The sequence below is a fragment of the Octopus sinensis genome, linkage group LG3 (genome assembly GCF_006345805.1).
Source record: "Octopus sinensis linkage group LG3, ASM634580v1, whole genome shotgun sequence".
NCBI lineage: Eukaryota > Metazoa > Mollusca > Cephalopoda > Octopoda > Octopodidae > Octopus > Octopus sinensis.
Window position 1 is genome coordinate 165431804 of NC_042999.1, and position 24251 is coordinate 165456054.

Here is a 24251-nt window from a genome sequence, read left to right on the forward strand (position 1 = left end):
AGTTATTGTTTGACTGTAATTGTCAATCAATATAATTAAAATAATTTTCATAATTGCAACAGCAAATGTTCATAATTTTTTTTTCACCTTTGAAGTCTACTTCAGATTCTATGTTCTCTTAGAACATAGACCCAACATGTGTCGACCACATAATGACTTGGTTTCAGACATCTTCTGATATAATTAATTGTTCTGGTTACCATGCTTATTTACAGAGATTGAACCAACTATTGCAGATGAAAAAGCTATATTAATTCAATACAAGCATTTTAAGGCCCTTTTCCTTGCTTAGCCTTGTGGATCCCTGTGACATATATAGTTTGACCTGTCCTCAACATAATTTTTCTCTCAATCCTCTTACCTTCATCTTCTCTTCTATCATTCTTGGTTTTCCCCTTCTTCCTTCCACATTTGTTACCATCTCTCTTCTTACCCAGTCACTTTCATCCTTTCTCAGCACATGACCCAACCACTTCATCCCATTTCTCTTCACAATATTCATCACTGTGTTCCCATCATTTTCTGCAATTAGTTATCTTACCTCCACCTCACCTCAATCTTACTCCACTCATCCATTGAACCATTCCCATTTCATTACCCATGTCTCAACCCCATTAACCATAGTAATAATATTTTCATGCATGCATCATACACCTCCCTTCAGTTTCAGTGACACTCCCTTCCTCATTCCAATAGATTAGTTTATGACTTCGTACATATATTGCATTGACAAAGTGTTTGAAACTCCAGAATATCCATTAATGATAATACTGAAAATGACTTTTGAAAAGATGAGATGATAACATGTGGTGTGTTATAGTAGCTGAGTGGTCCATTGTGCAGCATTCATGAAACAACTCTCTAAGATGACAATTGTAACCTGAAAAATGAATTTCTTGTTTGGTACAGCTTATTTTCATGGCTGGCACAATTAAGCTATTGAACGAGCAGTGAAAATCATAGGAAACTAGAGAATTATAAAAGAGGTGAGTGCTATTATACAAACTTTAAAGCTTTAATATTATCATAAATCTTGAAAGAGCTCTATTTTTTATATTTTTTGTTTTTCTAGAGGTCTTTGTCTAACATAGGAGCATTATATTTCAACAATAAGCAATTTCATGTAGTAATTATTATATATAAATATCAATACGTGTGTGTGTGTGTTTGAAGACAATTGCAATACAGACTTTATAATAATCTCCTAAACTACAAAGATATTTTGATTCTTCAGCAATATCAGGAGTAGACATATTTCAGTTTTATTATGATCTCATCTGTTGCATTAGCTGTCGGATCTGGGATATATTCCGCTGCTTCATGAGGATTCGGAGATGGTCTGAGATTGACTTCATACCAATCCCAAAGTCAGGAAACCTCACCGCATTGTCCAATATTTCACTCAAAGTCATAAACTGAATGATCTTTTGCAAATGTTAAGAAAACAGAATGCATGCCTTTCAGCCAATCAAGTGATGCTGAACTGTTTGTGCTGAGTGGTTCCAAATTGTATGTTGCTGAAAACTTCAAGCACTTAAATGTTTGGGTGAGCATTTTGGAAGCAGACATCAAGATCAGGAAGGCAAGGACAACCTATCACAAACTAAAGAAGGTCTGGAACTCCAAATGTCCCAGGCAAATCAAAATCAATCTGTTCATTATAACTGTCAGATCAGTGCTATTATATGGCAGTGAAACATGGACACCGACAAAGAAATGATCAAATGTGCTAAATGGATGTTACATAAGGATGCTATGAATGGTCCTAAATGTGAAATGGCAGCAAGATATAAATGAATGCCTTTATGGAGGCCCGCGAAAGCTTGTGAGAAGATCAGGCAAAGACTACTGCGACTATCTGGATCACTGCATGCACTGCCCTGAATTGTTAACATCCAAATTAATGCTGGGGAACCTACTTCATGGTGATGTAAAAAGAAACGGTCGTCCCACTTACATTGACAACTTGATTGCAAACATTGGCCTGGAATGTATCTAGGATCTCAAGGCAGTAATAATGGACTGACAAGTGGGGCAGGTAGACTTTGTTGCTGTGGCTCAGGTTGAAACCCAGCCATAATAACAAAAAAAACAACATGATAAAGAAGTAGACTAGATGTATTTTTGTATATTCCTCAAGTTTCTACCTACAAATATGTTCAGAAGTTGTTGAAATTATCTCATATTACTCCAGGCTTCATAAAATAAGTTCTTCTAATGCACTGGTCCATATCAGTTGAGTTAACATATTTTATTGGTTTCAAATTTTGCCAGCAAATTTGGGGAGGGATTAAGTCAATTAAATTGATTCAATGCTTAACTGGTGCATATTTTATTGACCCCAAAGGGATGAAAGACAAAGCTGAACTTGGCAGAATCTGAACTTAGAACAACATGAAGATGGGCGAAATGCCACCAAGCATTTTGCCTGGCATGTTAACAATTCTACTAGCTCACCACCTTAGTTAATATTTCATATTATTATCATTTACACTAAACCATCCTTAAACTACAATCTATTCAAGAAGCCAAAAAGAATATATTAAAAACAACGAATGTAAAAAGCCTCAGCATTAAGTTCACTCTTCTTGAATATACTGACCTAATCCATTTTACAAACACCTCACACACCGCTCTGACTACCCTGTAATCTATGTTGTTGTCAAAGTGATATGTGATTCCATTGATCATTATTTCAAGTTTGTATATGTTAGACAGATTCTTAATCAGACTGATTAAGAACAGGTGCAAGCAATGAGATAAGAAAAGGAAACTGAGTTTTTGGAATCCATTGCTTGTTACAGCAAGGTAAGGGAATCAGTTTGGAGAATCAGTTGGTTACGACAAATGAAATTAAAGTTGAAAACGAACAACTGAAAGTGAATGAAAATGAATATAGAAGTAAAAATATACATGAAAGTAAATCCTATAGCGAAATATATTGGTTTCAAATTTTGGCCATCATCCCCAGTTCTCAACTGATGCTTATTTTATTGACCCCAAAAGGATGAAAGCCAAAGTCAACCTTGGAGGAATTTCAACTCAAAACATAAAGAAGGACGAAATGCAGCTAAACATTTTGCCCGGCTTGCTAATGATTCTGTCAGCTCACCAGCTTCTGTATGGAGAGATGTGTTAATAGAAAAATGAAGCATCTTTTATCTTTTACTTGTTTCAGTCATTGGACTGCAGCCATGCTAGGACATTGCCTTGAAGGGCATATGTATACACATGCACACACATACACAAAGGACTTCCTCAGAGTTTCTGTCTATGAAGTTCACTCACAACACATTGGTCAGTATAGAGATATAGTACAAGATACTTACTCAAGAGGCCATGCAGTGGGACTGAACCAAATTGAGTTGGTACTTATTTTTTATTTCTGATACTTATAGTATTAGTTACTTTTACCGAACCACAGGGACATAAACAAATCAACACCTGTTGTCAAGCAATGGTGGTGGTGGGTTGGTGGTTGAGATAAACATAGCACAAAGACATGCAAATATAAATACAAAACACACCACACATGCATGTACATTTATATATTCAGTCATTTGACTGTAGCCATGCTGGAGCATGGCCTTGAAGGGTTTTAGCCGAAATAGATCAACCCCAGGTCTTGTTTTTTAAGACCTAGTACTTATTCTATCAGTCTCTTTTGCCAAACCACTAAGTTACAGGAGACACACACACCAACACTGGTTATCGAGCAGTGATGGGATGACAAACACAGATACATAGATGTATACATATACATATATATGACGGGCTTCTTTCAGTTTCCATCTGCCAAATCCACTCATAAGGCTTTGGCCGGCCCAAGGCCGTAGTAGAAGACACTTGCCCAAGGTGGTGCACAGTGGGACTGAACCCAGAACCATGTGGTTGGGATGTATGCTTCTTACCACACAGCTATGCCTGCACCTTCACCTATATATATATATATATATATATATATATATATATATATATATATATATATATATATATATATACATATAAATTTGACATGGGCGATTCTGTCTTGTCTTGGGATTCGCGGTCAAACAGCTGGGTGGAATTGCATGAAAAATTACACAGATGTGTAGAATGATCCGGTGTTGATGCTGGGCTTTGTATTTTTTCATAGTTTCCATGGTTACCGAGATAATCTACTATAATAATACTCTTGTGTTTATGAATGAGAAAGGAAGGAGTGATAGCCGAATAAGGGAGGAAGGAGTGATGTCATGCTTGGTGGTGCACACTGAAAAAAATAAATCAAACAATGTTTCAACTTTGTGTGAATATATGTGTATGTAAAAGGGGGGTTATGTGAATGTGTGCGCATATGCAATGGAAGTGGGATGGTTCATCTTTGTTCACTTAGTATTTCGGTTTATTTTTTGATTTGGTTGAATCTTGGTTGCTTTTTTTTGTTGTTGGTCAATTATTTTTAGCATTTTGACAGAAAAAAAGTCATTCTAAAATTGTTTTTTAATGTAAGCATGTCCAAACAAGTTGAATGCTTACACAGAGCAGGTTTTATAGCTACATCATCCAAACCGACCAGGTGAAAACGCGCTTAGCTGCTAGTATATATATTTATATATACATATTACATTATATAATTAGGGTTCAGTAAAAAAAAGAACTTTACCACACACCGAACTTTTAGAAATAGCAGCCAAAAGATTTTAGCTATTTCTTCTACTATAAGAAAAGTCTCCCAGACAATGTATACTCAAAAATAATTCACGTAGGTATAGAGGGAAAAATAACGAAAGATCACACGTATGTAAGATTACCTGAGAACACCGTTTCTGGATTAGTTGGATAAAGAGATGCTAGAAATACATACTCCTATCAACATTTCCGTCATCAGCCCAAGATTTCGTTAGGTTTAAATTTGAGAGCACTAAAAATCGAACATACCCGTCTGATATGAGTAATCCCAGACAAACCATCTTCGACCGATAGTACTAACAAATTCAAAAAGTAAAAATGAGGCTTTGCATTCTTCCCCTTCCACCCACATGAGTTATAGAGCAACAAATTCCTAGAGAGAGAACAGTAGTTCAATACACACGCACACACACAAAGGACTTCCTCAGAGTTTCTGTCTATGAAGTTCACTCACAACACATTGGTCAGCATAGAGATATAGTACAAGATACTTATTCAAGAGGCCATGCAGTGGGACTGAACCCCAAACCACATAGCTTCAAAGGATGCTTCTTAACCACACAGCCCTAGCTATAAAAAAATTCATCTAAAGTCATGAAAAAAAATTTAACTACCATATTCTCCAGCATACAAGACAAATTCTCCCAACCAAAATTTACAACCAAAATAAGGCAGGTGGTCAACTTACACCAAGACCACTTTGGAGAACCAAAATTTCTATGTAAAATACAACAGGATTTGGAAAGATAGTGATGATGTTTAAATGTTTACACTATAAACTACATTGATTTGTATGTTGGAATTTACTGTAATAAAAATGTAGGAAAGTAAAGATTATTTTTAAACAAGCTAGCAAAATAAACTATTTTTCAAATAAAAAATTCACTATATTGCTTTTATAGCAGTATAATTCTTCAATTGACAATCACTACTATCTCCATTCTATTGCACTTCTTCTAATAAATAATAAATTTAAGTGTGTCTTTGTATTGCTTTCCAATTTTGACACAAGGACAGCAATTTGGGGGGATGGATAAATCTAAGACATTGACCCCAGTGCTCAACAGGTACTTACCTTATCAACCCTGAAAGGACAAAAGTCGATCCCAGCATACTAACGATTCTGCCAGCTCACCACCTTAAAGCATGTCTTGATATTGATAAAACAACCACACCATTTGAGTCTAATTCCAATCACTTCAGTCTCAATCAGTAATCTCAAAGAACCAAATTTATGTAACTACTTTTCCTCTAATCAAAATGAATACACAGTAGAAACTGACAATGGGGTTTAGGCTTAACAACATAAGAACTCATAACCATCAACGGATGTTAAACGATGATGGTGATGAGTTCTTATGTTGTTAAGCCTAACCCCCATTGTCATTTTCTCAAGGGACTCCCACAAACTCTACATCGCCAACATTACATTAAATGTAACAACTGCATCTCCTTTAGCAAACTTCCAGCCTTCTTTAACCCTTTTGTTACTAACCTGGCCAAAACCGGCTCTTGCTCTGTGGTAAAATGTCTTGTTTTCATAAGTTTTGAATTAAAATATTCCACCAATCCTTAGTCAAAATTTACGTTCCTAACACTAACTGAATGATAACTAAGTTATTTTACTAAATTCTTTGTTATATTTAAAATAATTGAAAGAAACACAGATCATCTCAAAATAAATACAGTAACGAAAGGGTTAACTCATCTTTTACTGCAGAAATCAGATATATCCACTCAAAATTTCATTGTCCTTAACTGCAAATAGCTTTATTTATATACTCATTTATCTTTTGTTGAGGAAGTCATGTTTCAAATTATTTTTCATCTGATATTGAGGTCATGTGACTTGCAGAAGGAAAAAGACAATTTTATTTTTGGCAGATATTTAACATCATTGCTGGAAGACCCATGATATTTATCTTCACATCATATGTTGTAAGACGTAAATCTTAGGACAGCATGGTGACCAAAAGGATGGGATGGTCATCAACAAACACTGATATGCTAATACTTGACTATAACTGATGTAGCAGAGCTACATATTACATAGTAATATGTGAGTCAACCTGCACAGCCTCACTTTGATACAGTAGCCTCGTTCTGAGCTACACATTCGAAACTCTCAGTTCTTGCCAGGCTTTAGTCAGAGACACATGTCTTCTCTGCAGCTCCACGCGCAACTCACATGTCTATTCCCCTTGACACAAGATATATGGTTTGTAAATGAAGATATTTTATCACACACACATTCTCATAATGACTGTTTTCATTACATACTGTAATACAAATATTATATGTAACTTATTCAGTGCAAAAGCAAAAATCAAAACTTTCTTTGTACGCAAACACACGTTTTTGTATCATCCTCCATGCTTCCACCACAAAAGGTGAACACAGAATAAACAATATATTTATACACAAAAATGTCTTATTGTGATTCATACAGTTTTTCCATTTAACAACAGGCACTTGAACAGCCAACGACAGCCGCCGCTATACAGACATGCCAAACACTTTGAATTTTGATGAGCTGTTTTTAGTCATTGATTGAGTACCTTTGTGTTGAAGATTAGACTAGGCTAGCAAAACATTGCCAAAACATACATTCACTTCAAGTCAGCACTGAAAGGGCTTATATCATGCTAGAACTATTCAAAAGTAATTTTCAATTGATTCTGAATTTGTCATTGAAAGGGTTAATTATTTGAAAGAAATACAATCGGTTATGTGTGAAGTGAGTGGTAAACTTATTTTGAAAATTTAATGATATAAAGTTATTCCTTTTCTGTGTGAGGGTTGATACAGAGTTGTTTCCCTTCTTTTGTGCCTTTTCACGTTAGGTTCTGAGGTATATTGGAAGTGTTAAATTTGGAAGATTCACACATACAAAAAGAAAGAAGAGAAAGAAAAGGAAAAAATGGTGGTGGGGGGAGGTAAGCAGCGGAATATAGAGTGGGGCAATGGGCCACATTTTCCAGAACAAGTGGGGTGCTCCACAGGAATTACTGTGACAGCATTGCCAGAGAGGACATATCAATACCAAGTTGGTAAATAGAGGCTGAGTTGCCAGAGACATACTTCACAGATTCCACTGAAGGCTGGAAAAAGTATCGTAAACAGATTTTATATATTGATTGATTTATTGATTCATTGATTGACTGATATCAAAAAAAATTTAAAAGGCTCTGGATTGGTAGAATAGTAAGTGTATGGGACCGATACGCTTTGTAGTCTAGCTGTGTCCCTTTAGATTCTGAATTCAAATCTCTGATTGGCTTTGGCTTTCATTCTTCCGGGGTCGAAAAAATAAATGCCAGTCAAGTACTGGATCAATGTAATTGAGTGTTCCCTCCCCACAAAATATGTGTGACCTTGTGCCTATGTAAGAAATCGATATTGAATGTTTAAGTATATAAGCAATAAAAACAGTGACAATATAATTTCAATTAGGAAGACATTTATATATATAAAAATCAATGTATTTCAAAAATATAATCAATACTCAGATTCAGTCGATCTCTGACTGAGGAGAATTAGCTTTTACATGTATAAAATGTCCAATTACAAAACCGTCACTAATTTATATATATTTGTCTTATTCAAAAATGACAAAGGAAGTTGTTTGGCTATTTATTCCTAATAAAACACACACATCTCATTCATTCTACATACACGAATATACTTCTGATGGAAAATTATATTCCCACGCAGAAAGTAAATATTTGTTACAGAATGTTTTAGCAAAATTGATTGGTAGTTGTTGGATAATAAATACACCACCATCAATTGTCAAGCAATAGTAGGAGGGACAATCACAGACACACAAACATATACAACAGGCTTCTTTCAGCTATTTGAGAGACAGAAGTCAATCTGTTGCAAACAACAATTCCGTTTCAAAAGATACAATAATTTTACATAGAGTAGCTCAGAGAAGAACGATTATTGCATTCTCTCAAATATTCTTTCAGTTATCTACTCATTCTAGCTATTATGGTGATACAAAAATATCAATGGCAAGCAAAAGTCTCAATGATATTAAAAAAAACCTCCAGATAGGTCTCAGTGCAATATCCAAGTCAGCTGGGGGAAATATGCAGCTTAATGCTGGAAATTTTGAAGCACTTTGCTATCAGCCTTTTATTATACTGCAGCCAGGACACACAGGACCAATACTGTTTGCAATTCCAAAGTCACAGTCTGTGATACATTATACTCAGATGATTGGCAGGGTGGGCTCTGAAAATATTTACAACAGAACCAGAAAACCCTGTTAATCTCATGGAAGACATTTGTTCTGTTACCTCAGTTATTTCTCCCAGCTATCATTACCTATAATATCAAACTGACTGTAAAACCCAAATTCAGAAAGACTTACTCAATTCATAATATGAAATATTGGAAGAGAAAGCTTAGAAAGGTGAGTTTTAAATAATGATGTGTGTGTATGTATGTATATGAGTGCAACTGGTAACATGTAACCCGGTACAACCTGTTGCATGGTCAGGTCGTCGGCGACTAAACCGGCAACCCCACCAAGCTTGCTTGGTGAGGAGGGTGTTTATTGGACACTCTGCGGGATGAAAAACAAAACCCGTCAAAGGGCAGAGGAACTCTTGAGAGTCAACAGCCATCCAATAAATGTCTTAAGGCTGTATCATGCGTGGGGACATAGAAATAATCGGACTGAATACCCGATCGCGGGATTAAACCATTGGGAGTGAAAGACTCCTAGCCCTTGTTAGGGCATCCTTCTAGGAGAAGGTAACTCAGGTAACTGGGATAACTCCAACATAAAACCTGCAGCTCAGTGGTTACCGATGATGTTGACTTGTTCTTCTTTTCGGATTATGGCTGCTGTTGCTTAGTGAGTGGGATTGACTCAGTGCACAGCCTTTCCTCACTTAAAAAAAATCTTGTTGCACAGGCATTGCACGATAACAACATTGATTAAGCTTTGTGCAATGGCCATACTCGATAACGAGGGGGCAGCCACCATATGAGTGTACAATATGTATGCATGTTTGTGTGTATGTGTATATATATAAATATGTATGCATGTTTGTGTGTATGTATATATATATATATGTATAAGATATATGTGTATATATCTGGACTTGTGCCTCGGAGGGTGACTTTCTAGGTGCAATCCCATGGTCATTCATGACCAAAAGGGGTCACAACAACAATATATATATATATATATATATATTCACATACACATGTCTACATATATATATATATATATACACACACACACACACTATATGCGTGTGTGTGTGTGTAAGATACTGAAAGAAGTGACATCAAACTTTGTTCAGATCTATTTCAATCCACAAAGTATGTTTTGCTGCATAGTACCAAAGTTCTTCACCTAGAGTTAAGACCAGGTTCTGCTAAAGGATTAGTTTATAAAAGTCTACAAGTTTTCTATATCTTGCCAAAATACTTTTGGGAGCACCATGGATGTGTATTATGACATATTGAAGCAATACTAAGAGTTTAACTGCCCAAGATCCGTGAAAAAAGTACATATAAAAGAAACAGAATTCATTGACACACCAGATACTACCAACAGAAACTAAGTTGTAGCATGACTGATTATAGCTCAGTCGTAGATTATAGCGCAATCGTAGTAAATATATATGTAGTATATATATATATGAGAGTGCAAAGGCGGCGAGCTGGCAGAGTGGTAGGCATGCCGTGCGAAATGCGTAGCCGTATTTCGTCAGTCGTTACATTCTGAGTTCAAATTCCGCAGAGGTCGACTTTGCCTTTCATCCTTTCGGGGTCGATAAATAAAGTACCAGTCTCGCACTGGGGTCTATGTAATTGACTTAATCCCTTTGTCTGTCCTTGTTTGGCCCCTTGTGGGTAGTAAAGAAATATATATGAGGGTGCATGACCTAGTGGTTACAGTGTTGCACTCATGATTGTGAGATCATGATTTCATTTCCTGGACTGGGTAGCATGTTGTGTTCTTCAGGAAAACAACTTCATCTCACTTCGCTCTGTGATCATTTCTACTCCTGATGTATGGTATACTATACACCTGTTTAGAGAATGCTACCTCATTATAGCCAATGTTTTCAGGCTGAAATGAGTAAAAGATTTCGGAAAAAAAAAACTCAAAGAAATACACAGACATGCACATACATACATACAAACTTACACACAAACACACACACATAGAAATATATATGATAATAATAATGATGATGATATATGTACACTATATAAAGATATATATCATATATAGATATATATATATATATACATATATTTTATTTATATATATATATATTATATATATATATATATATAAATAAAAAATAATGATAATAATAATAATGATATATGTATATTATATAAAGATATATATACATATCTTTATATATAAAAGTGAGGTTGTGTGCTGTCTGTCTCCTACGATTTAGATTCCTAACTACTCCCACATTTTGTGGTGCAGTATAACCAAAACCGGGTATCTTATAGTCCCTTCTGGGTATTAGCGCGCCCTTCTGGGTATTAGCGCGCCCTTCTGGGTATTAGCGCGCGTCTACGATGAGTCAACGATTTTAAAAAAAATTTACCATAATTTTTTTTCCATTTTTAATGTATTTTTTTGCTATTTTTTGGCTATAACTCTCTAAAAATGCTTATATAGTTATTTCCCTTACAAACCCGAGCAACGCCGGGCGATACTGCTAGTATTATGTATATATATATACATATAAATATTATATATATATATACTGTTGTGTCTGGGGAGAGTCATTTTCTTTTTGTGCCTTATAATGTAACATACTCACTGGTAAAATTTTCACTTATTTCTTATTTTTTTATTTTCCTAAAATTTTCGTTGCATCTTGCAACCTTTTCAATACTTTTGACTTTCTATTGAAAAGGTTGCAAGATGCAACGAAAATAAAAATAAGCAACAAGTGGAAATTTTACTGGTGAGTGTGTTAAATAATAAGGCACTAAAAGAGAATGACTCTCCCCAGCCACATCAGAATATGCTTCAACACACGAACTCATATAAAAAATCTTGCAAACCAAATCCAAAAACGAATATATATATATATATATATATATATATATATATATATATATATTATATATATATATATATATATATATATATAACATATATATACATATATTTACATACATATATATATATAATATTAATATATAATATATATATAACATATAATATACATATAATATATTTACATATATATATACACACACATATATATATATATATATATATATGCGTTGTAAAGAAGAGTTTAACTGTCTTTAATTCTCTTTAGATTTGTGCGCCTTTGCTTGTAGTTCAGCCATTTTTGATTCCATATCTTTCATCCATTCTTCATACTGTCTCCTCCACTTTGTTTGAAACTCACTCTTTAATTGTTCCTCCTTTTTACACCATTCCATTTCTTTTTTATTGAGTTCCATCTTTAAATCTGCTACATCACCTTCTAGGGTTTTATTTTGAATGGTAAGTGCCATATTTTCGCCACGCAACTGGTCGATCCTTTCGAGTAGAAAGTTTATATATTCTGTGTTTCCCTCCTGTTCTTCAGCCTCTAACGATATAGAATCGAGATCCACCGGGGAAGTATCTTCTTTATCTACCAGTTCTGTTTGCAGTGCCTCGGGACATTTTACCAGATTCTCTTCCGTTTCTTTATCACAAACATTATCCTCTGGTTGTGTCTTTGGAGAAGCATCATTAGGGTTCCTACTTTTGCATTTCTAGCAACGAATGGGTGACCAATACGAAGTATTTCTCTCTCACGTTTCACGATCGTCGTACTTTTAGCTCGTCTAAGTTGATCCAACTTTTTCTTCAGACATGCAACTTCCTCTTGCAAATCGTTGACCATTTGCTGAAGTTCAAAAGGTGTTTGTTTCTTTAAAACAGAACCAGAAGCTACGCTCAAGCTTTGTGACATGTTTCCATAGTAACATGTACACTAAACGAAAGTTACTTCCCTTGTGTCATCATTTGCCGGCTTTAGTTACCTTGATCGGGGTGTGATATACCGCTTGCCCTTTAATTATTCTTTGCATAACGACACGGCCTTATTTAAGAGATACATATAGACGATTAGATTTATCTAGTTCTCAATGAGTACATATTTCATCGATCCTTGAAGGATGAAAGGCAAGATTGATTACGGCGGGATTTGAACTTAAACTATAAATCCATGCAACTAAATACTTGCAGGTTACTGACAGATGATAGATCACCGGATAACAGCCCTTGTGGTATTTAGTTACGCCCTTTTGGACCTTCGATACAAATGCTAGAACTATGCTGGGAGGAAGGAACCTTGGAACCATTATTCGATAGCTCGATAACTTTTTATTCCAAAAGGCTGACTTATTTTACCAACCTACATTATTCATATTGTTAAAATATTTAAATCAACTAATATTAGAGTTGTTTTGCGAGCTTAATTTAAACGTCCATAGAGGAAGCTCCCCCCTCCCAACCCTAGTTCTGACTAATTGCTTGGATGATTTTAGTTGATCGAAGAAGTTATTCAGTATATATGTCACATAGAAAGTTTGTTACTCCAGACTACACAGTCTTACACACAGTTTGGGCTTATGTGGGCTTTTGTGTGACATTCCATACACGTATATAGGGCAGCATGTCAGATGTGAAGTGTTAAATTTCTCCCATTATTTTGTCTCATTTGCGGGTAATTGTTGCTATTGCTGTTTAACCTCAAGTTAGTCTTGACCGAGTAGACCCAGGGTCATAACTATCCGTCTTTTATATATCAATGACAACCCTTAAATGTCTTTTTTTTTTCTTTTTAAGGTAGTGTGTTATTTGAGGGAGATTTTGTACAATTTCTAGAAGAGTAACCAAACAGACTTCTGATACCTTACCAGTACAGGTCACCACCAGAGCAGCTCTGCTTTTGTGGTGGATAGATCAGAGGAGAAGCAGCTAGTCTCCAGTTCTAATTGCTACATTGTGGTTAGTTTTATTCTAAGTGATGCTTAACGACTCGTTATAGTTTTATTTTTGAATATTCGTCGTTAACCGAATACGTGCTCACAATTTGACAGGTACTTCTTTTATATATTCCTGGATAGATTAAAATGAAATTGACTCAGTTTGCTTTGAATTTATAACCTTGAAGCACCAACCTCAGAGTCATTTGTCAACAACCTTTTCTAAAATAGCAACTACCACTATCCATAAGGTCCTTCGAAGCTTCTGTGTTACCACCACAAAGTCCCTCACCATCAACCATCCACAACCACCATCACAAGGTCCTTGACCTCAGCAGAACCTTAGGGCAATAAGCTAACCCAAACATTTGGGAAGACTTTTCTCTTTTAAGGTACAAACAAGAATCAAAGAAATGACTAATTCAGGAGAAATCACTTGTTTCACTTTCCGCCATGTGCCTGGCAAAACATTTTCATTCACAGAAAATAAGGACAACTGCGACTTTCTTATGAAATGGTAAGTTTTCTATTTCTCCGTTTCTGCATATGGACTCACACGTTCGAAAAATCTTTCTACTGATATTACATTATAACCTTTCTTTCAGTATTAATCCTCACTTTAAACCATTTCACTTTGATTATGTGCTAAATCCATCTTTTTAAAACCGATATATCGTAAGTATATAGAAAAATCAATATAACGGTTTACTTCTTTCGGTTTTATGTATATTTTTATTGATAATAATACATATTTAAGATGAAGTGATTTATAGTAATGCCATATGTATTCCTCGATCAAATTTATTATTGAATACATTCATTTTAAAAAGAAATCCGAAAAAACCTGCATCTGTAAGCATCTCTCCAAAAGCAGACGATCATTTGCCAGTCGCCATAACGACCTCCAATCTCCCTTAGCAACCGGCATTAAAACATTAAATTCATGCTCCTTGCATTAATTTATGCAATAATTCTTTAGTAATTTTCTTTAAAAGATCCATTTCGGATTATAATGTTCTTTTATTTTTCATTCTATTTTGGAATCCTCTTTATAGCACTTGGATAAAAACATTGATAATGTATCTGTATTTCCTACAAAATGTTCTCGAAACTTCATCGGAAGCCAATGTTAAATCTTCAGTGTTTTCAAAAATGTTCTCGAATCTGAGAAATCGAAATTAGGGCTTCTTTATCGATCATACATACACATGTGTGCCCCACTCTCTGAATTTCTTTCCTCGTAACTCTCAGGAAGATGCAGAGAATTTAAAGAAATTTTCTACAAGAGGAGTTTACGATTGTATGGGATTCGTGGGAATTTTTTCGGAGGGAGATTGAAAGGAGTTTCGGATAATTCACAGATGTTCACTTTGTTTATATCTTCTAAACAAAAAAAAAAAAGATTTTTTACATCTTGTAAGCTAGGTTTTTCTTTTTTTGTTTTCGTTAGCGGGTCTCAAACTGTATATTAACCAGGAATTTTTGTGCGGACCCACTATATTTTATTTATTTATTTTCACATTAAACTCGGACATAATCGTAATTTACACTATTTGAAACATATCTGAAGAAACTTTCATTAAAATATTTCCATCTTTCTGAAAGTTATGAAGAGACAAAGTCAATTCGTATGAATCATCCAAAACTACCCCCGCCCTCCTTCCAAAAAGTTTTTCACAACCAATTCCCATATAATCGGGGCTAAGTTCTGATTGAAGCAAACCATTTCACCAGTCGTAACTTTTAAAAGAATAATAATAAACGATAAACTCTATCACATACGATGAAGCAAAAAAATCAAACACTTGTGTATTAATAATTGGGTATTCTACCAGCAGTATATTGGATAGATATTATCCCTTAGTGGGTTGGATTCACAACTTCTAACTTTCTTGGAGTTCATCATCATTGTTTAACGTCCATTTCCCATGCTAGCATGGGTTGGACAGTTCGACTAGGGTCTGGGAAGCCAGAAGGCTGCATCAGGCTCCAGTCTGATCTGGCAGTGTTTCTACAGCTGGATGCCCTTCCTAATGCCAACCACTCTGTGAGTGTAGTGGGTGCTTTTTACGTGCCACCAGCACAGGTGCCAGGTGAGGCTGGCAATGGCCATGATTGGTTGGTGCTTTTTATATGCCACCGGCATGGAAGCCAGTCAAGGCGGAGCTGGCATCAGCCACATTCGGATGGTGCTTTTTATGTGCCACCGGCACAGGGATCACAACTACAATTTCCATTGAAGTTGATGTACTTGACTCAATAGGTCTCCTCAAGCACAGGGTCGAAACGGTGTTTATTTACTTGCCACCTGCAGAGGAGTCAGTCCAGTGGCACTGGCAATGGCCGGGTGCCAGTCATAGAATTTGGTTCAATTTCGATTTCACTTGCCTCAACAGGTCTTCGCAAGCAGAGTTTTATGTCCAAAGAAGGAATGATATGCATAAGTGGGCTGGCTACATCCCTAGCTAAGGCCATGGGTTATGGACTCACTTGTCCTGCCGGGTCTTCTCAAGCACAGCATATTTCCAAAGGTCTCGGTCACTAGTCATTGCCTCAGTGAGGCCTAATGTTCGAAGGTCGTGCTTCACCATCTCGTCCCAGGTTTTCCTGGGTCTACCTCTTCCACAGGTTCCCTCAACCCACACACCTATCTTCATCCATTCTTGCCACATGACCATACCAGCACAATCGTCTCTCTTGCACACCACAGCTGATACTTCTTAGGTCCAACTTTTCTCTCAAGGTACTTACACTCTGTCGAGTATGTACACTGACATTACACATCCATCGGAGCACTGGCTTCATTCCTTGTGAGCTTACGCATGTCCTCAGCAGTCACGGCCCATATGCATACATATAACAGGCTTCTTTCAATTTCCATCTACTAAATAGACTCACAAGGCTTTGGTCGGCCTAAATTTATTGTAGAAAACTGAACCAGGAACTATGTAGTTGGGAAGCATGCTTCTTATCTCACAGCTGCACCTTTCAATCCACCAACCTGCCCTGAAGTTCTCAAATTCCAAGGGCTAAATTTGGGTTAAATAAAAAAAAGAATTATAATTAGTTAGGAACAAAACAAAATAGAGCATCATTCAGGTAAACAAAATGAGAAGACTGAGGACAAACTAGAAAAATGATCATTTGATATTAGGTATTTTTTGGATAAACAAAATAATTATTTAGGATTAACTTAAAAAAAGAAGGTGCAGGTAATTAATTAGGAACAAATAAAATTAGATAAACAAAATAGGGTAATTTAGGACAAACTTGAAAAGAATATAATGGGGTTATCTGGGACAAAAAATAAAAAAGTTTAAAATGTTACAAGGGTAGGTTTGAATTTGTGTTCAGCAAATCACTGTTTCAGTTTGTCCCGAATTACCCATTGAAATTTGAGAATTCTGCTGAGGTTGACTTTGCCTTTCATCCTTTTGTGGGTGATAAAATAAATACCAGTAGAAAACTAAGATCGATATAATTGACTTACCCCCTCCCCTGAAATTACTTGTGCTTCAATTTGAAAACAATATGATATACAGGGTAGAAAAATTGTAATATAATATAATGTCTCCTTTGCAGTTTAAATAAATATTTTTATCCAGTAATAATTTCCAGTGGGGATGTTGGGCATGCAGCCCCACTACAGACATCTTGGCTTTAATATTAACAATATCAAACATACAACTGCTACTGGTAAAGCCTCTTAATTTTCAACAGTTAAGTCTGCTTAATTGGAAATAGGACCCAAAAAGCAACAGCGCTTTTCTATGTAAGATGCAAAACCACAACTAATAATTACTTTATTAATTATGAAATCATTCCAATAGACTTACAGTAGACTCATATCCTTTCCATGAAGGAAGAATGTATCCCAGTTACTTAGAGAAGACTCCAACTCCAGGAGAATTTTATTACAGCTACAGCATCACTAAAGAGAGCTTTCCTGGTTTTATGACCGGGACTCAGAGACATGGTAAATAATTAATTACATTTAATTATGGTCAACTTTGATGCCTTTTTTACTTTTTTACCTTCCTTTTTATATACACAGGGGTATGAAGGATACTTTGAAAATTCAACTATTTTCTTTTGATCAAGCATTTCAATCTTATCAGTACAAGACTCTGATTAATGTATGTATTAGTTTTATCTATTTCTTAACTATAAAACACTTTTTCGATATTGTTGAATAGTATAATCATGGTATTTATCATAAGTATTATCATTAATCTTCATCTCTTATTATACCTATTCTGCCTCAGTCTTACAGCTTCAATTACTTGTATGGGTGGTGCTTCAAAGTTCCTGGATATCTCAAGGATATCTCAATTGGCTTGGTTGGAGGCCCAACATTCTGAATTCTTTTACAGGGTTTAGAAAAACTGAAGGACCACTGTGAATCTGAGAGGGAAGTCATCATCATCATCGTTTAACATCCGCTTTCCATGCTAGCATGGGTTGGACGATTTTGACTGAGGGCTGGCAAACCAGATGGCTGCACCAGGCTCCAGTCTTGATCTGGCAGAGTTTCTATAGCTGGATGCCCTTCCTAATGCCAACCACTCCGAGAGTGTAGTGGGTGCTTTTTACGTGCCACCGGCACGGGGGCCAGTCAGGCGGTACTGGCAATGCGTTCGCTCGAATCTTTTTACACATGCCACCGGCACAGGTGCCAGTGAAGCGACATTGGTAACGCTCACACTCGAATGGTGCCCTTTTACGTGCCACGGGTACGGAGGCCAGTTGGCTACTCTGGCAACGATCACGCTCGGATGGTGCTCTTGGCACCCTACTAGCACAGGCATAAGTGCCAGTAAGGCAACGCTGGTAATGATCATACTCGAATAGCCGCTCTGTCAACGATCACATTCTTGTTATGCTCTTTGCACCCCACTAGCCAGATGCCGGTCATCGAATTGATTTTGATTTTGATTTCACTTGCCTCAACAGGTCTTTGCAGTTGAATAAAATCATAATTAACTGATCCTCTTGTATCTTCTTTTACCCAAAGCCAGGAACTTTTCAGCACCTCCTTATATTCTACCCATTTCCTTCCTCTAATATCTAGACCCACTTAATAACAGGATTTACTGCACCTTTCAGAAATATCCAAAAGGTTTCTTATTGTGGTTGTGTGCAATTGAAGTGATGTATACTGATGTTGTTTGTTGATGTCAGAGTTGTAAATATTTCATGCCTATCTAGTTTGTTGAGGTTAACATCTCTTTTTTGTAGCCATCTATTCCTTCTAGTTTAGTCACTACTAGTTTCCAACAGATGTTTGCAAAGTAGCACATGCCACTAAAGTATTAGTAATGGCCACATCATTATGTAAGAGTTTGTGAGTAAATGCATTAGTATTGTTATCAATGCAATGGATATGCTACAGACATGGCCAATGATGAGTGATCAAATACTTTTGAAAACTTCACATACACTCACTCATACTTCCAACAACAATAAAAAGCTGAAATTTATGAATTCTTTGGATCGTTATCCAGAATGTTTTTAATGTCTTTTGACTCAAGTGCATTCAAACCTCTGTAGTTACTTCTTTGAAAATCAAAAAAAAAAACTGTGCAAAGAAGCTTGTAAGGATAACATTTTCAAGATCATTTAAATAATTATTTCCTCAATAACATAATTCTTGAATGTCTTTAATAGAACTGAAGACATAAAAAGAAAAAGAAGACTATGACAAACCATTCATTGATACATAGATTTCTTTTTTGCTAAACAGCTTTTCAAGTGTAAAATTATGTCAACTGCCATCTGACGGTCAATATATTCAAGGTTGAATTATTTGTCATCTAGTTTTTGTGAGAGTCTCACTTTAACCAAGAATAAAATGATAGTATAACTTCTATATACATTTTTTATTTATTTCAGAGCTTTTTTAATAATCCAACAATAATTAGCAACTTGGAAATTTGCTCAGCTAATGGCTGGAGCAGACTTGGTATGTTTTATTTTGCTATTTTGGTGATGTAATTAATTTTTTTCTTTATTTATCATACCAAAAGACACTTTACTGATTGTATGACTAGAAGCATGAAAAGTCACTAAACATGACCTTTCATACCTCTAAGATTACTAAAATACATATACACCAGTTTGAGATAGAATGTTAATAGGAACATATTGAATAGTTTTGCGAATATGCACTATATATTCTCCATCTTACTCTTATTCATCTATTATTGCCTTCTTTTCTATTTCTCTATTGGTCACATTGTTTGGAACAACATTGAGCTGGTGTCATTATAAAATGTACACATTACATGTTGTAAAGCAGAGAAAAGTTTAGTCTTATTTTGTTGAGGACATGACTCTAGTGTTGGTGCCATAATAAAATTCACCCGGTACATTCTGTTAAGATGGTGGTGTTAGTAATAGCATTCAACTAAAAAAAAAACAAATCAAAAATGGAGTATATGAGCAAGACGTATCCTCCAACCTATGTAGGAAGGAGTAATTCCAAATATGAACTCAGAGAGTGGCAACTGTCCAATTCATATCAGAATGTAAGCAAACATAAAATGATAATAATTATGATCACTTCTCACAAGTTTTATTTATTTATTTTTAATTATTTGGCCTAGAAGAGTGGGTGTGCCCATGGCCTTCACAGAACCTTTTAATTGGTGAGTTTGATATGGTTGATGTTTCTCTTGAACAGCTGTAACCCGATGGCTACCAGAAAACCATGAGCAGGAAGGGAGGGGAACTGATGTTCTGAGGAGGAAGAACTAATCACTGTAGTGATTACTGCAGTGCGTGAAAGTGTTGATACAATATACATGATGAAAGAGTCAGCAGGGCCTCTGATGAGGTGGCACTAGAGTGACTAACTCCAAGAGAAAGAGGCCACTGTAATTGTAGAATAAAAGGCCGTGTGAAGTGACAGCCTGTCTGTGCATTAGCAGTGATGATCTGCAAGTCTCAAGTGGTTCTTTTGGGAAGTAGCTTAAAATATCTTACAGTTCCTTTGTGGGTTTCACTTTAGTTTTGTATAATGTTGGAAATTGTTAAGAAACTGATATATTTTCTGATCCTGTAGAGGAAGGCCAGTTATTTTCTGATGTACTCTTTGCTAGTTGACAGTATGACATTTCCAGAAGAGATCATTAGTGCTCTTGTGATCTAGCATTTGTAGTGACTTGTTGTTATGTTTAGGTTGGAGTGAAATATAATATTTTTGCTTAATATGTGTAGTGATTGTCTTTTTACTGTTAAAGAAGATAAGATTTTCCTATCCACAATAGCGAACATTTTTGAGGTCTCTCTTCATAAAGTTATTTTCATATGGATGAATGCTAGAATGGGATGAAGGATAGTATCAGCTGCATATAAGTGGACATCGCTAGAGGTGATGGTATGTAGTTGATTGACATATAAGATGTAGAGTGTATGTATGGTGGGGATGGTTTAAAATAACATTTTGGGGTACAGGAAAATTGTGAGTCAAGATGAGTGCTAAAAGCTGTGATAGCTGACAAAACAAAAATCTTCTCCAAGAGACTGACTGGAAGCCATGGGCAAATAGTTTATCTTGAGAATTGACATGCTAAACATAGTTAATGTCAAATTCAAATACATTATTTTTTTCCATATTTCTTAATATTAACTGAAATTACCCTCTGGAAGTGTTTCCTGTTGTACCAATGTCACTGGAATGAGTTGTGGTTAGTTCATGGAAAAGCTACATATAATAACTAAACTACACAAAGCAAACATTTAAACATGATTTGTGATGTCATACTGGTTGTGAAAAGATGTTTATGCATTACAAATCTACATGTAGAGTAAGCAAGATGGAGCACTTTCAACATGTAAAATGGATATCAAAGCTAGGCACGAAGACTGAATTAACATTGGACCATATATACATTAGTGTTTCATTGTCTTCTACTATCATCACATATCTGTTAATATGTAGTCACTAGAATGACTACAGCAGAATCTGCATTTCATATTGCTCCCAAAAATATACCGAAACTGGTGTGAAAAGGACTCTATTTATAGGCTGTGTTTGTAGAAGCTTCCAGGCGATCTGGAGAAACTATCACATGAACACCAGCTGCTGACTGCACAGTAACTTAGTTGCACAAATGACCAAACCATTGTTAAGTCATGACTTGAAATTCGTAATATGGCAATGCAAGTTTGAATCCATGCTGCAGAAGTCACAACATTGATTTCTTCAAATGCCATTAAATTATTTATCATATAATGAATAAAAGTCATTTTTCTAGCTTATAGATAATTTTTCTTACTATAAAATGAAAAGAAACTTAAATATTGATTTCAAATTTTGGCACAAGGCCAGCAATTTTGAGGAAGTGAGTAAGTTGATTACATTGATCCCAGTGCTCAACTGTTAACTTACTTTATTAATTCCAAAAGAATGAAAAGTGAAGCCGACCTTGGTGGAATTTGAACTTGGAATGTAAAAACATATGAAATACTGCTAAGCATTTTGCCTGGCAAGGTAATGATTCTGCCAGCTCACCACCTAAAATAATCTCTCTATATATAAACGTCAAAATGTCTGTGTGTGTGTCCTTTATACAAATCCACAATTTTTCAGTTAGAGGGCTTGCACTTTCTATGGTCATTCAAAACCGTCCAAGGGTGGTTGTGAAGATCTTTTCATTTCCCAGTTACCCCTGAAAGCCATTTAAAAAAATCGATAAACCGACCCCTTATGTTTCATGTAACAAAAGTCTTTAATACAAGGGACGTAACTCACTTAATCCAGGAGTTTAATCTAAAGATATAAAACCATAGCAAGGGAAATAACTCTTTAAAACTTTGCATTTCCCTCCCTTTGTTATGTATCACACCTCAATACTATACCAGACCAATTTATTCAATTTAGGACTGAAACTGTCCTGGATTTCTGGATTTTCCAGTTTCCCAGAGAATTTCTGAATGTTTGCTTAAAATCTCTATATCTATAAATGGCAAAATGTTTGTTTTTTGATTGGACGGAGATAATTTTACACCTGACAGTTGGATGCGCATGCGCATTTGCAGACAGTCTGTATGACTGTGCATTTTTGTGTTTTGTGAAGACGCGTTATCATGTGTTTTGGCTTTCAAATGTGCACGCTTTTTTGATTTGAGAAATGCAGGAAATAATTAATGAGTTAGACCAAGTGAATGACAAGAGAGTGGGATTTTCATGAAAGACCAAATATGCTTGACTAGCACTAGACCCAACAGCACCGGGTCATAGTACTAGTCTTAAATATTGCAAATATAAAATACACATTTTAATTGTGTCCATTATTCTGACAAAATATTAGAAATAATTTTTAGATGTTGATTTCTATGTTGGAAATCATTATTATGTATAAACTAACAGCTAGGATTTTAATGTAAAGGATATCTGTTTTGGTTTCAAATTCATACTTATAATCATTAATGATTATTACTGTTGGTGTAAACATTCATTAAATTTGAAGGAATGAAATATTTATCCATAATTATAAAACTTGTTTTATATTATTACAGGCCAAAAGGCATCCAAAGTTGACATAGAGATTGTACCCTGTACTCTCCTTTCTATGGAATTTTTTGATCGATTGAAAGAGAATGGAGTTATCTATGAGAGTGGAAGATTATACAAATGTTTTGATGAGTATTATGAAAATTTTGCTATATCTGATGAACTTAGGAAGGTAAATGTAACTCTATCACTAATAAACTTATTTCTATAATTATTTCTGCAAATGATGATATTTTCCTTTTACCATGATCTTTCTGAAAAATTTCAATATATAATTTTCTTTTGAATGAAAAAAAAAGTTCTTAAACAAAATTAGAAGAAAAAAGCAAGATGACAGAACGAATCATCAAATTATTTCTTCATTTGTGAATTCATTATCTTATTCTTTATGGCAGTGAAGTGAAAAATATGTGTACTGTAAAATATCTTGCACTACACATTTTTATTTTTTTATTATTTTTATAATTTTATTATATTTTAATTTTTTAATTTTATTATATTTCTATTTTTTATTATTCTTTATAATTTTATTATAATATTTTTATTTTTTATTATTTTATTACTAAATACTGAAACATTGTTGTATATATTTCTTAGTGGTGGTGCAATCCAGATTGTATGAGAATGAAGAAACGAGTTTTAGTAATTAAGTGACACCTCTATACCGCATTTCAATTAAGAGACATCTATGAAAACAATCATTTTCATTGAAGATGATATGGATATGTGTGAAAAGTGGGAATCATCATCATCATCATCATCATCATCATCGTTTAACGTCCGTTTTCCGCGCTAGCACGGGTTGGACGGTTTGACCGGGGTCTGGGGAGCAGGGACTGCCCCAGGCTCCAGTCTGATCTGGCAGTGTTTCTGCAGCTGGATGCCCTTCCTAACACCAACCACTCCGCGAGTGTAGTGGGTGCTTTTTACGTGCCACCTGCACAGGTGCCAGAGGGGTCTGGCATCGGCCACGATCGGTTATTGCCTTTTTACGTTGCATTGCGGCAGGGGGGAGGGTTCCGGCAGAGAGGAGAGAGGGAGAGAGAGTGGGGGGTGCATGTAATATAGG

General features: G+C 35.4%; 1 protein-coding gene across 4 annotated transcripts in view; it reads left to right on the forward strand.

Moving 5' to 3' along the window:
* The window catches only part of LOC115209623 (cilia- and flagella-associated protein 300-like), a 281205-nt gene that overhangs the window by 9682 nt on the left and 247272 nt on the right, over window positions 1-24251 (forward strand). For 2 of the 4 annotated variants that reach the window (XM_029778075.2, XM_036501588.1), the window contains exons 2-5: window positions 14058-14182; window positions 17720-17801; window positions 19558-19627; window positions 23188-23354. In XM_029778075.2, the coding sequence (XP_029633935.1) occupies window positions 14079-14182; window positions 17720-17801; window positions 19558-19627; window positions 23188-23354 (423 nt within the window). In that variant the 5' untranslated portion in view covers window positions 14058-14078. The other 2 variants (XM_036501589.1, XM_036501590.1) reach the window with 2 other exon arrangements.